Source organism: Syngnathus acus, chromosome 10, assembly GCF_901709675.1.
Source record: "Syngnathus acus chromosome 10, fSynAcu1.2, whole genome shotgun sequence".
Taxonomy (NCBI): Eukaryota; Metazoa; Chordata; class Actinopteri; order Syngnathiformes; family Syngnathidae; genus Syngnathus; species Syngnathus acus.
This window is the reverse complement of record NC_051095.1, coordinates 10096293-10111793: the sequence shown is the minus strand read 5'-3', so window position 1 is coordinate 10111793 and position 15501 is coordinate 10096293. Positions and strand designations below refer to the sequence as shown.

The 15501-nt window shown below is 40.4% G+C and overlaps 1 protein-coding gene across 2 annotated transcripts in view; it reads left to right on the top strand.

Annotated features, from left to right (window-relative positions):
* fstl5 (follistatin-like 5) overlaps window positions 1-15501 on the top strand; it is a 75219-nt gene that overhangs the window by 36606 nt on the left and 23112 nt on the right. For both annotated transcript variants that reach the window (XM_037261534.1, XM_037261533.1), the window contains exons 6-8: window positions 1826-2025; window positions 5622-5742; window positions 13957-14123. In XM_037261534.1, the coding sequence (XP_037117429.1) occupies window positions 1826-2025; window positions 5622-5742; window positions 13957-14123 (488 nt within the window). The remainder of the gene's footprint in view (window positions 1-1825; window positions 2026-5621; window positions 5743-13956; window positions 14124-15501) is intronic.

Here is a 15501-nt window from a genome sequence, read left to right as displayed (position 1 = left end):
TTTGTCTATTTCTCCATTTGCATTAAGAGAAAGAAATGCTTGTGATAGTGGCTAGTACTGTACCTCTGAGCCTGAGCGTGTGGTCGCGTGTGCGCCGCAACGTGACGGCCGTGACCTTCACATTCCCGAGGGTCCGCCGACAGCCATTTATCTTTTATTCATTGTGCCATTTGCGAAGCGGGCGGCTTGTCTGATGCTGATGCTTGTCAAGAGATGTCACAACAGTCCTGTCATAGGCGAGGCATCACCACATACTTTTTACTCCTTTCACAGCGCAAAGACTTGTGTCCAGTCAGAAACACAACGTGACGGCGTTCCGTACTATACTCATTACAAGAGAACATTACACAGGAGAAAACTCAACACGTGACTTGAAACATTGAACGTCTTCTTGAGCACTTGTGGGTTAGATCTCTCAGTTTCTTCTTAATCTTATTAAAACTAAAGCAGCCGGGGTGATCCTCGTCTTGCTTGGCATTTGTGCCACATTATTCAAAGTTCTATTTAAAAATTTATTATTTATGGTGCCTCAAACCATTGTTTTTCCAATAACGCCTTGGGTGGTTGTTTTCAGTTGCAGCGAGTTGCTACTTTATATACAATAGTGTGAAAATTTGTTATTTTTTGTTTTTGCACACTTAAATATTTCTTATCATTAAACACATTTAATTATTAATCAAAGACAGCACAAGCAAACAGATTGCAGTTTTTCAACAAAGGTTTTTTCATTATTAGGAGAGAGAAACAAAAAATCCAAACCTCCATGGCCCTGTGTGACCAAGGGATTGCCCCTAAACCTAATAACTAGTTGGTTCACTCTCAGCAGCAAGTGAAAAGTGAAAGTGAAATCAAGCGTTTTCTATAAGTGGCAATGAGTCTTGCACATCTCTGTGGAGATCTTTTGACCAGCTCTTCCTTGAAGATTTGCTTTAATTCCGCATCATCGGATCGGTAACATGGGTTTCTAGTAAGAATGGCCTTCAATAGTTTCTTTTCACTTAATAAATCAAATCAGAATATAAAACAACATTTTATATTTACTTGGGTTATCTTTGTCTTTGTTACAATTTTCTGTCCTCTATAGATTACAATATTTTTTATTTGAAATTACATTTTTGCTGTCCTTACTAAAGGGATCTCATTCAAGCTACTGAATATTTCAAATGCTGTTTACTTGCTCTTACAACTTTTATCTCATGACGCCACGGAAATTCGGAGTAAAAATAAAAGGATGGCAGAAAAAAAAGCTCTCCAAGTACATATTCATGAAAAATCTCCCCAATGTTGGATTGAGGTAGTGACAGCAGCAGATGTCGCGGGAGATCTGACAGTGACTCTGCTCCGAGTTTGACTCACGGCCTCCTTGTGGCCTCTTCGCGTCACTGATGTTAGAGCCTGTGATGGTGGCTTGCAGAAGGCAATTTCTGATCCTGTCGCTCGTAGGGTTGTCACTAAAGCGGAGGCAATTGAAGAGTGTCACCAATTTGGCCAGTTTTTTAACAATATTCACAAAACTCATCAAGGAACCGACCAAAAATTAAACAGGAAATCGGCCATTTTTAAATGCCGTTGACCTCTATGTTAGCATCTCATACTAGCTGCCAACTAGTCAGCTTTGACAAGACTGAGTGAAGCTGTCTCACGCTAGCTGTGCAGTTTTAAATTACGATTGTAGTCGAGATCATTTACGGTAATATGACTTGTGACGTCCTCCTGAACGATAAAGAGTGTTTCATTGTTTTTAACCTACTCATATGAAACTGAGTGAGTGGACTGCTTCATCTTTCAGTCCTCAATTAAACGCCACTTTTTTTTCTCCTTCTAGGTGACCGCTGCAGACTGAGCGACTATCGGCGTCTCAAGGCCAAGTTCTTGGACGTGTACGACAAAAGACATGCCACGACAAAGGTGGCGAGTGGGAGCCGCAAGGACAACATGGCCGCCAGGAAGCAGCTGGTCGACGCAATGTTCAGAGGTTTCGACGCAGACAGAAATGGGCAAATCTCAGCAAGCGAACTTTCACAGGTAAATGGAGACCAGTCCATTCATTTTCAGTTGAAGATAAACACAGATTTTTTGTACCTGAACTCCTCATCTAGAATTTAGCCAATCACCAAATTTGAATTTGACATTGTTTGACCAAGTCATAATTGAGTATTTTTGGAAAACAAGAAACATACAGTGAATTCAACCAACATGAAGAGTCCAGTTGCCTTGATTCAACCTTTGTAAATTAATTATTTGAATTAATTGAAATTCAATGACAGGAAATTATATTAGGTAGAGAAGATACTAAACACACGGGTGAGACTGTGGAAGTTGTGACCTTTCATTAGAACTTCCAGGCATCACAATAATGTTAGTAGCATTTCTAAGAAAGTAAGAATTCAGAGAAAAAAGTTGTAATCTTACGAGACTAATGGTGTACCGTATTTTCCGCCCTAAAAGGCGCATCTAAAAACCTAAAATTTTCTCAAAAGCCGACAGTGCGCCTTATAGGCCAGTGCGCCTTATATATGGATCAACTGATGAATTTGTTGATCCATACTGGTTGTACACAGTGCTCTGCCAAAATGTTTCAGTACGTTTTAGTACGACTAATAAATTACAAGGTCGCATCGCTTCCCAGCATTACGGCAACTGTAGTCAGGGGGCGTCACCGAATAGCTGTTGTACCCGCGAGGCTATTTCCTGTCAAAATAGGCTGCTCTGTTAATGTTTCGAGTAAATCTACGGATCGATATGGAAGGGAAACATAGGTAAGTAGTACCAATGCGTTAGATCGAACTTTAGTCAGTTCCGATCATTTTATAGGAGATCGTTTGAGAAACGCGATTGTTTACACTTTGCTGAGGCTCATGGGAGATTGCGAGGTGAGGCTCGTGAGACTTTGCGGATGGCTAATGCTATTGCGATAGCTGCTATACGTACCAGGCTATTTCATGTCAAAATAGGCTGCTCTGTTAATGTTTCGAGTAAATCTACGGATCGATATGGAAGGGAAACATAGGTAAGTAGTACAAATGCGTTGGATCGAACTTTAGTCAGTTCCGATCATTTTATAGGAGATCGTTTGAGAAACGCGATTGTTTACACTTTGCTGAGGCTCATGGGAGATTGCGAGGTGAGGCTCGTGAGACTTTGCGCATGGCTAATGCTATTGCGATAGCTGCTATACGTACCAGGCTATTTCATGTCAAAATAGGCTGCTCTGTTAATGTTTCGAGTAAATCTACGGATCGATATGGAAGGGAAACATAGGTAAGTAGTACAAATGCGTTGGATCGAACTTTAGTCAGTTCCGATCATTTTATAGGAGATCGTTTGAGAAACGCGATTGTTTACACTTTGCTGAGGCTCATGGGAGATTGCGAGGTGAGGCTCGTGAGACTTTGCGGATGGCTAATGCTATTGCGATAGCTGCTATACGTACCAGGCTATTTCATGTCAAAATAGGCTGCTCTGTTAATGTTTCGAGTAAATCTACGGATCGATATGGAAGGGAAACATAGGTAAGTAGTACAAATGCGTTGGATCGAACTTTAGTCAGTTCCGATCATTTTATAGGAGATCGTTTGAGAAACGCGATTGTTTACACTTTGCTGAGGCTCATGGGAGATTGCGAGGTGAGGCTCGTGAGACTTTGCGGATGGCTAATGCTATTGCGATAGCTGCTATACGTACCAGGCTATTTCATGTCAAAATAGGCTGCTCTGTTAATGTTTCGAGTAAATCTACGGATCGATATGGAAGGGAAACATAGGTAAGTAGTACCAATGCGTTAGATCGAACTTTAGTCAGTTCCGATCATTTTATAGGAGATCGTTTGAGAAACGCGATTGTTTACACTTTGCTGAGGCTCATGGGAGATTGCGAGGTGAGGCTCGTGAGACTTTGCGGATGGCTAATGCTATTGCGATAGCTGCTATACGTACCAGGCTATTTCATGTCAAAATAGGCTGCTCTGTTAATGTTTCGAGTAAATCTACGGATCGATATGGAAGGGAAACATAGGTAAGTAGTACCAATGCGTTGGATCGAACTTTAGTCAGTTCCGATCATTTTATAGGAGATCGTTTGAGAAACGCGATTGTTTACACTTTGCTGAGGCTCATGGGAGATTGCGAGGTGAGGCTCGTGAGACTTTGCGGATGGCTAATGCTATTGCGATAGCTGCTATACGTACCAGGCTATTTCATGTCAAAATAGGCTGCTCTGTTAATGTTTCGAGTAAATCTACGGATCGATATGGAAGGGAAACATAGGTAAGTAGTACCAATGCGTTGGATCGAACTTTAGTCAGTTCCGATCATTTTATAGGAGATCGTTTGAGAAACGCGATTGTTTACACTTCGCTGAGGCTCGTGAGACTTTGCGGATGGCTAATGCTATTGCGATAGCTGCTATACGTACCAGGCTATTTCATGTCAAAATAGGCTGCTCTGTTAATGTTTCGAGTAAATCTACGGATCGATATGGAAGGGAAACATAGGTAAGTCGTACCAATGCGTTAGATCGAACTTTAGTCAGTTCTGATCATTTTATAGGAGATCGTTTGAGAAACGCGATTGTTTATAGAGGGCTCGTTGGTTATTGGCTAGTGGATGCATACCGCAACCCTAGTCAACCTCAGTTTGATGCAGTATAGCTTCTATTTTATGCGCCTTATAAGCCGGTGCGCCTTATATATGGACAAAGTTTTAAAATGGGCCGTTCATTGAAGGTGCGCCTTATAACCCGGTGCGCCTTTTAGGGCGGAAAATACGGTAATTAAAAGGTAAAAATGTATATCTTAAAAAAGGCGTAATAGTATGAGAATATGACTACTTGTTTTTTGAGGCAGGAATTTTAAGTAATAAAAGCCAACATCTTACGAGTAAAGCATTGACAAACTATTTTAATTTTTTTATGAAAAAAGTCAGACTGTTGCAACAAAAATGTGACTTTCTTGACAGAGCAAAACTTTAATCTTATGAGAATAAAGATGCTTTTTTTCCAATTTTATTGGAATTGATCCAGTTATTCAATTATATTTTATTAAATGCCTTCAGTCTTTCGGGAGTTCAGGGTAGGTTCACTTTGGTTAGCTTTGTTATCCATCAGAATGTCTCTTCAGATCTATTTTCATGTATTCCTGCTGGAGTTCAGTGTCTTTCTTAGTAACTGTCTGCCAGCCTTGACATCTAATTTTAATATTAACATATTTTTTACATGGTTTTACATTCTTGCCGTGCGTCTCTTGACAGCACGCAAGGAATGAAAGCTTGTTGAGGCAAAATATGTTGCAAAAGTTCAGCCTGTATTTTTTCAACATGACTTTGAAGACACCTTTCTCAAGCTTAGTTGATGCATTTTTTTCTTCAATTTTAATTTGTCTTGAAAATAGACAGAGTAGACATCAGAGATTAACAGTGCTGAACAGATGTTAAGTCTCTGGGAGAAAATGAAATTAAAGTCGCTGTAACTACATTATTGGTTAGCCACAATGTTTGTTATTATGCTCATATAAGGAAGTGTTTTTTCATTGGGCAATGACAGAGGTTGTTGACGGAGTAGAAATAAAAAAATAAATAAAAAAAAGAAAAGCACCGCCATCTTAACACCATCTTTCCTTTCTCGAGGTGACGAAGCACCAAGGTCTGCCTAAGGACATTGGCGAGTGTACATTGTTGGATCTGCTCAAGTACAACGATGTGGACGATGACCAGCACCTCACCAGGGAAGAATTCTACACCACCTTCGGTAGGCTGGCCACGTTTCCTTGGATACCTTAACGATCACCACTGGGAATAAAACCCTGATGTGTAAATAGCATCTTTATCTGATTGCGGCTGCTTGGAAAAAAATTACAAATACTGTTAAGGAATTTTGTACTTTTAAAAAAAACATAGGGTGAGAAGCTCGGTTAGGGTGAGAAGCTCGGTCATCCGGGAGAGACTCAGAGTAGAGCCACTGCTCATCCACGTTGAGAGGAGCCAGATGAGGTGGCTCGGGCATCTCATCAGGATGCCTCCTGGACGCCTCCCTGGGGAGGTGTAGCGGGCATGTCCCACTGGCAGGAGATCCCTTGGACAACCCAGGACGCGCTGGAGAGACTATATCTCTCAGCTGGCCTGGGAACGCCTTGGGATCCCCCGGGATGAACTGGACGAAGTGGCTGGGGAAAGGAAAGTCTCGGAGTCCCTCCTAAAGCTGCTGCCCCCGATGGATGAAGAAAAAATAAAAGTAGTTTGCCAAAATAATTCAAAGAACGTACCGCGCGAGAGAAAGATTATAGAAATGCTTTATAAGACCACAGGTATGGTGGGAAAAGTTAAGGAATAGTTTTCTATTAACCTGGGTTTAGAAGCAATTACACTTGGTGCCGACTTGAGTTCTGTTGGCATCTTATTCTGTTTCCATGCGGCATAACATCTAAATGCCAATTCAACACGTTTGCTTTGAACTCTGGCTCATGAGCCTGCTGACCTCAAAACCCTAATGGATTCGCATTCAATTTGCATTTCTTAATATATTCTAGACCGAAACCTTTGAGTGTTCCATCTAAGACATAGTCAGGTTTTTGCCATGCTTGATTGGGAATAAATGGAAAAATCTGGACGAAAACAGTCCAATATCTTTCTATGTGTAAAAAAAAAAAAAAATGAAACGAAAATGTGTAAAGGGCCTTAGTTGCAACTTGACAAGTCTGTTAGTTCCTCACATCGTTACATCAAAGTATATTGAATCTGTCCAGTGGGGCAGGCAGATGAAGGCTGAACAAGTTTGACGGCTTAGCATTTGCCAAAAAGAAAACAGGTCACACAATAACAAGTCGTTTAGGGCCACACAGGTGCTTGGCGAAGGCAAACACGCGTGCACTACTTTTCCATCCCCTTTGTTCCCCCTCCACCTCTTCACCATCATCATGGCTTTCATGACTCCCTTTCCCATCTGACATTTTGCAGCCTGCCTTGATATCTTTTGACGGGATCTGACATTTGGCTGGCGTGACACATTTAGTGGCAGGGGGCGGCAGAATCCCCGGCCGCCGCCTTCATCTTATCAGCCAATACAAAGTTGTGAGCCAGTGTGTGCGTGTGTGTGTGTGTGTGTGTCTATGTGTGTGTATGAAAAGCTCTTCAGGACCAATCTGCAAACAATGCGAACTCAACTGTGTTGCCTTGAAGAAGCACTTGTTTGGCTGAAACTCTCAAGACAAAATTATTGGCCTTCCCTTGAATATGTCAATATGTTGCCAGGTGCATCAACTTATTTTACGCACGCACGCACGCACACACACACACACACACACACACACACACACACACACACACACACACACACACACACACACACACACACACATGCATTTTAGCCCTAACCCAGTGATTCAGCATGGAGGGTGTTAGAGTGGTGCTCACTCTAACTTATTTTGCAAGAACCACACGGAGACAGTATGCCCTTTTTAAGCATTTGCAAATGGAGAGCCATTCGGCGCTGTGCGTACAGCGATGATCGAATGAGGTATGGCTCAGGCCTCTTGCAAGAACATATTTATTGAGAACAAGCAGGGTGGGGGTGACATTGGACATGTTTGGTGGTCACCTCAGCAACTGGTTAATCTGTGCGGAGGGTCCCAGCTCATTGTTTTACAAGGTCATGGAAACAGAAACTAGTGGAGCATTTTAGAAGACTAAGCAAGAATGTTTCCACACCATTTGGAAAGTTTCAACAACTGAATGGTTAAACTTTTCAGAGTCAAGGAAAGGTAAAAGGTTTAAACAAAGTTAATAATTCTAGTCTACATTCCAACACAATCATACGATCAAGATAATCTGTAAACCCTAACAGAGGGCACAAAGGCGACCCAGCAATCCAGCAATTTCCCATCTCTGGCTGTTGTACGCGAGCCGTAACTGAGGTGGGACGGCACCTGTGTGAAATGAAAGGTTAACCATCGTCAGGACTCTGCAAAGTTAATTTCAACATTTTTACATGATAACGACACCTGTCGGGGGCGCTCCCTTAACAGCGGTGCGTCAGCACACCTTTAGTAGCGTCCATTTATTATTCAAAGCAACGCCAGAATAAATTTACATGGAGAAAACCACCAGGCACACACATCATATTTTAATAAATGACATCAATGTTGCTGCTTGAATAATATGCGGAGTCATGGCTCACTGATTTGTGGATAAGAAATTATGTCCCACCACTCAACACCACATTTCAAATGGAATACACCAGATAGGTTCAAACCTCAGTTATGGTTCCAAAGTCAGAATTCAAGGCACTGATAAAATTAGGATGCAAGGTTTGGGATTCAAATTAGGATTTTAAGACAGGGTGGAGGATTCAAAATTGGGTTTATCATCGGTGTTAATATTTGAAAGGAGGGTTTCAAGGGCTTTGAATCTGACTTGCAAGCTAACTAGGTTTCAAAAGCATTGACCTAGCTGCTGAGCCCATTTGAACTGTGTTGCTAACCAAAATAGCAGCACCTGACGAGACTCCGTGAACACCATCAACAAATGCCAAGTCGCTGAATTCCCTCTTCACACCGTGAGAGTCCTTAATTTTTGGAATAAATTGTAAAACAAAATGTGAGGTGCATAACAAATAGCATGACTGTATCCTCTGTCTGTACTCCCAGTAGCCTTGGCAGGAAAGCAAATATGAAATCATATCCAAATGAACAAAAAAACTTCAGAGAATTAGTTGATGCTGATCTTGTAAAAAAAAAAGTACAAAGTGTGCTGCTTCAGTAGGAGAAAAATGACCCTTTTGGAATTGTACAGACAATGTTGAGTTAAGGCCTATAAAGTAGGCTTGCAAACAGAATTAATGATTCTTCTCCAGGTTACAAGATTGCCTTTGGTTTCAAATTAGGGTTTTAAGTCAGGGTTGCTGCTTAGGTTCCAAACCAGAGTTAGGTTCTTGAGTTTCAAACCTGGGTGAGGTTTTCAAAGTTGGGTATCACCTCAGGTTTAGTTTTTCAAATTAAGTTTTCAAGCCTGGGTAGGGTTTCAAACACAGGTTAGGATTTCAAATCGAGTAGGGCTTCAAAATAGGGTTGCAGTTTGTAGTCATGGAAATGTTTTCAAACCAATGTTAAGGTTTCAAGGTATTGTTTCAAGGATGGTTTATGGTTTCAAGAGTTTCAAAATAGGATTTCTAGCCTGCCACCTTTTTTTAAGTAAGCGTTAACAACTGAAGTCAGGGCTTCAAGCCAGAGGTAGGGTTTCAAGTGTTAAAGTTACCAGCAAGTGTTAAGATTTCATGGCAAGGTTTGGGTTTCAAACTGAGTTAGGGTTTCAAAGTATAGTTTATGACAGGCTCGGAGTTTTGAAGTACGATTCCTGTCGTGGCTAGGATTTCAAAAAACGATTTCAATCCATAGCTTGGGTTTTAAAAAAAAGCATTTCAAGCGCTTGCAGCATTTCAAGACAGAAGATTCAAAATTCAAGGGCTTTATTGTGTTCAATTACGGTGCTTGGACAGGGCTGGTGTTTCAAAATTTTAGTGTGTGAAAAGTGATGCGTAACCGCTTCTCTCTCTATAAAATGCCGTCAAGCATTTTAGCACATCAAATTATGGCTTCTGTACATAATGCACCTTTTAAATGTAGTGGCTGAGGTAGCAGTGTAAAATTGAGTCCAATTATAATTCTTGAGGGAATACTCTGAAAAAAATCAGAGCGGCGCCATGCAGCTGTTTTCCATTCAACAAGGTAGAGTTTTATTTATTATTGCAAGTGGACATTAGCATGCTTGTAGTGTTTGCGGGAGGAGGGACAAATTAGTCACTAAGCGACCTTAAATGCACGCTTCCTTTGAACAAGTTGATATTTTGTTGATTTCAGAGTTGTGTGTTCTTCAAATATGAAAGTCTGACAACACCGTATGCGTGTCGGGATAGTAGTGGCTGGTGGGTCAGAGAAATAAGAAGAAACAATTTCATTTATATTTATTTGGTTTCTCATGGATCCAATTTGTCGGCTACACGTAGGATGAGGGATCGAATACCCCCCAGGGTCAAGTTTCAGCTACCATAAATAAATTGTAGTCATTTGGAATCAGGACTGTTATTAGTGCCATTACGCATGTCAAATGGGATGTGCGGACAGTTTTGAACATTCACAAGTTGGCTCACTTCCTAATGTAAAACAAAACAAAAAAATATCAATGGCTTAGTCACCTGTGTCATCAAGCCACCATCTTTTCATCAGCAAATAGCAACATTCAGTGGCAAAACAAAAAGCAAGTATCAGAGGCAGACTTTTGTAGCCAATGAAGAATGTCTGCTTTCATTTGAAGTGTCCTTTTGTCTATCAAAGCAGCTCGGAGCAGGGGACAAAATGTGGAAGCGAGACGGCGTCAGCATGTGGGCAAGTGTTGCTTTCTTTATTTGGACGTGGGACTCCTCATCAAAGCCCAAAATACAAGAAGGGAAGACAAAAGGGAGTGCTTGTGTTTCCAACTAGTTTCTGTCTTTGTCAGAGATGTGGCATCAAAAACAGAAACCCATCCTTTTTCTTCTTCTGGGAACCGAGGAGCTCTCTCGAATCAACTGAGCCGTCTAAGATCACAGAAACCTTCCCTTTTCTGATCTTGGCGTCTTTTTTCCCATTCCCCGCCCGTGTGCGGAAAAAGGCTTTTATCTGCACTCCGAGGCGTCGAAGTGCAAGCGTTGGTGGATAGCTTCGGTTGTTGATGGACCTGCCTGCGAAAGCCACGAGGCGACGAAGGAGAGCGACGGGCTAAGAGCAAGAGCTGGGTTAAGCGACCGACCTGTAATTTGTCTTCATGCGGTGACCCTCGCGGCAATTTTAAATCTCGCCGTCCCGCTCCTTAATTGCTTATTACAGGTTCGTCGTACAAGGTTGATCCTTCCCCGGGGAGGTCGAGTCACTCCAGCCTGGAAATCTTACAGGGGGGCCAATTACTCTTTTAATAAATATCAAATGAAAAGTACTGCACTTGTTTGATTCACATTCCAAAGGCTCACATTCAGTCGAGCTTCAAATAGTCACAGATTTTGTCTTTTTGGAAGCGATATGCAACAAGCTATTTTTGTTCCCAGCCCAAAGGAATAAAAGTACATTGGCGCATTCTTATGGCCAGGAACTATTTCCGAGCAAGTTGAAGAGCTTCATTCTGACAAAAGTTGTCCTTTTGTGGCAAAACACACACCAATATTCCTGTTGGAAATTCTCTCCGGATAATGACGCTCACCCCAAATGCCATGGGAAATAAAAAAATAAAATCTTATGATAAACATTTTCACACAAGACATATGGCTAGAGCACGAGACACTAACGCTTCCTGTCTTATATGTTCCGTCGGGAAAACTCAGTCAGAAAAAATAATCCCCTCCCAGAAGTTTACCAGGCACTCTTCCTCTGGGGATCAGCTGCAAATGGAGTTTGTAGCTTGTCGCGCATCCCGGCGGCATTACTCGACAAGATTGAACGGTTAGAGGACGACATTATGGGAATGAGATTTCGGATCAGCTGATCCACCAACCAGGAGCTGGACGAGTCTAACTTTGTCGGGTTTCACTGTCCGCAAGGGGAAGAGGCGGAGAATACATTGGCCCTAGCTCATCAAACGACAGATCCAATTTCCTTGCGGATTTACCTTCCACATCTGGAGAATGTCGAATGAGTTTTACTTTCCCAGGACACTGTGAAGACGGTATAAAGTGACCCAAGTTTCAAATTCAGGGTTTTCAGTACCAACTTTGGACCTGTGTTCTGATTAGGTAATTGGCAGAAAGGATGTACAGACCAAACAATGGCTAAGCAATTTAAATTGGGATTTTCTTACAAAATTACAGTAATCCTTCATGAAGGAGTGAGGACAGCAGCGAATAGTAAAAAGCTGCACGTAATTAACCCTGCCAAAAGATGTTTATAATTGCCTGTATTATTAGTTTTACTCTACCAGGAACTATAATCCCCAAAACACTTGAGTATCATTCAAGCTTATCTTACATTTCCCTTGAAAATTAATCAAATATACTTAGAGATGATTTGACTTTGAAAAAAATAACGTGTTCATGCAGCAAACACTCCCTGTGACTTCCATCAGCGATCCAGGTTTATGTGATATACAAATATTGTCTCTGTCGTAATGTGTCACTTCAACATATTTCCTTGACACCAATGTACTTCTTTGGTATTAGGTCGGGTGTTAACTTATTCAGCGAGTGACTGCCGATAAGTTCCGTAAGAAACAACATTAGCAATCAGAAGTTGAATTCATAAATATTGAGTGTGGTCATAATTTTTTGTCAGAAAAAAGAATTGTGACTATTTTTGCTGGAAAAAAAGCCTTCAATCTCATAATGCCAGTTTTTCACTTTTAAATAACACATTCCCATAAAATTCTGACTCTTACCTATGAACATAAAAAGACATCTTTATCGCAACTATTTTTGAAGCTTTAGAAAAATGTCACATTTTTGTTGCTGAATTTGAACTTTTTTTTCCTATGATAGTCCAACTGTTGTCAATATCATATCATAATCGTATAACTTTTTCGTTCCTCTATAAATAGTGTTTCTCAAAATAATACGACTTTGTTCTACCAATTATTACATTTACCGTAAAATATTTTGTAAAATATAATGAACATCAAAATTAACCAAATCATCTAATATGACTGTAGGACTGAGTATTTATTTTCTATTAAAGTTTTGTATGCATACGTATATATTGTATATAAATGTAATTGTAAACACAAAATATAAAATTATAATAAAATAGTAATATTAGTAACGAGAGCAAAACTCCATCACTGGTATTGCATCACGAAGGTATTCATCTTTAAATCATTACGGCTGTACATACAACACAACAATGATAGTTCACAACGAGGTGATGGAGGTTTGGAGCACTGGGCGTGGTTAATCCCCTAATTTCGCTGCTATTCCAACGGCGCTTTAGTCGGCCAAGTGAGAGATTACCAGTTTTAGCTGTGAGCCTCGCCATTCTCTCCGCCCTCTGCTCCCATTGGTCAGTCGGGCTCTTGCAGGTCGGTCGAGGTCGCCAAGACATGGAAGGTTAAGACGGAAATACGCGGGGTCTTTGGGTTTGGGTTTTACACCTTCAGGAGCACAACTAATGGAGTCTGTTTTGGAGTGAAAGCTTAAAGAAGGCTTTCTTTCAGACTCGGGGTTGTGTAACACAACTCAGTGACTTGATGCAATTCCTAGACACCATGCAACCCTCCATCCACTATTGGGAACAGTACATTCTTGTATCTATAGAATGACTCCATACTATGTATATATATTTTTTTATTACCGTAAATAAACTCCCTCACATTTTCACTGTACTACTAATTAATTATTTGGCAGCTGTGTTTTAATTTTTCTTGTAAATGTGCACATTTTGACACATAAGTTATACAGCTGAGATACTAAAAATGTAAACGTAATGCAGCTAACCCCAAAGACACACTTAGGCTCTGGATTTTCTAAGTTACGAGTAGGTAGTTAGGGTTTAGTTTGTTTAAGGTGGTTGGTTAGGTTTGTGGCTCCAGTTACCTTCAAGTCCAATTTGTAGCCCAAAAAAAAGATTTGTGAGGGAGTGTGTTTGCAAATGGTCATTATTCTTCAATTGCTTCGAGATAATTGTCCCGTGTCTTAGCAAGAACACTATTCATTAAGCATGATTGAAACCAAGATTAGCCTTGGTCCAAGTACACCTTTCTAACAATTCCCTTCTTCATTTATTCAGGTTTTTAAATGATTAAACTCCTCTCCCTCATTAAACCCCAAAACCAATATTGTTATTCTAGATCAGCCTCTGTAGCACACCAGCAAGTAACCTTGTGTTCATTTATAATCACATTGTTTTATTCTCTCAGCATGGATTTACACTGCAGGTTCGTTCCTATTCTGATTTCGTGCCTGTTTTGACTGAAACCCCCAAAACACAAGCTGGAATTCATGTCTCTGTGCCAACAGATGTGTACCTGTTGGATCTGCCGGAGAACCAGAGGGTGACGGTGAAGACCGTGACAGTGGGGCAAAGCGTCGTGCTGATCTGTGCCATCACGGGCCAGCGCCGCCCGCCCATCCTGTGGAAGAGGCACAATCAGTATCTCAACGCCTTGAACCTTGACGACATCAATGTAAGTATGACAACAAGAAGATAAATGGCCAGTTTTATAGTAAATGCAGAGACGTACCGGAGACGTACTGAGACTCATTTTCACCCTGCGACTATTCGTCATGAGCCAAATTGTAATGAGCCTATCGCAGCTGATCAATTCCACGCTGTCCGCACACAAGACAATCGTGGAATAACTGGAAATTTCTATCTATCTCAAAAAAACAGAATTAGGATTTTTTTCCCTTCATGATTTTATCCTCGGTACGAGTTTTGAAATAGAACTGTTTAGATATAACATTAGAAATTTAGACTTTAATTGTAATAATCCGATTTTTTTGTTCTTGGTTTGTTGGGTGTGCATTTAGCGTGTGTGACTTTTGGCGCTTTGCATTGAGACACAGAGACTGACAATAATTCAGCACGTCAGCTGCTCGTGTCGTGCTCTGAGATGACTGCGGGAGATGGCAAGGGGGATTTGTGAAGTGAAATGAAGGTGGATATCGAGGGACTTCAAAACAGTTTTGGCATTTATTATTTTATTTGAAAATATGGCTTTTTAGTTTTTGTAAAAAATGGTGAGTATTTTTGCACAATTTTGATTTTAGTTTTGAGAGCTTAAAATGCGACTTTTGGTGTTGAAGTTGAAAAAAACAACTCAATTTTTACACAATTAAAATTTTATTCTTGCTTGGAGTTTTGAAGTGTTAATATTACTTTTGTTTTTAGATTCTGACAATATGGTAATATGCCAATTTTCCCCCAAAAGTAAAATAAAAAGAAAGAATAAAAAGTTTGTTTTCGTTAGATTAGCCCCTCCAGATAAAAAAGGGAAAAGTAATATTTTGGTGCACCTCGGCCTTCTGATCTTCTTCATGACTTTTGTGGGGATAATGTTCAACTTTTACTCTCTCAATATTTTACATTTTCTCGACAAAACACAACAATACTTTTTTTCACCAAAAATACAATGGTCTACATTGATTAAAGACATGTTGAGACTTTTTAAATTCACTTACTCAAGAAAGAATACAAATATCGTGAAAATGTAAATAAATACATTTTGTTTTCTTTTGTTCAGTTAGAATTTAATTGTTTAGAATTTAAAAACTACACAATTGACTTTTTACTCTAAAAATCACTATTCTACACAATTCTAAATTGGATTTTGGGAAATGTGTTAAGATTACTGAAATAATTTACATGTTTGTATTTTTTGGTATTTGTGGGTACTTTGTGTGACTTTTAGTGCTTTGCATTGCGACTTGGACAATAATCCAGCATGTTTTTTGCTCTTGTGCTGCTCTGAGATATGCTGGGAAGGACGACAGGGGGATTTCAGGGACGGGAAAAGAAAATGAAGGTTGATACCAAGGGGGTTTCAAAACAACTACACAATG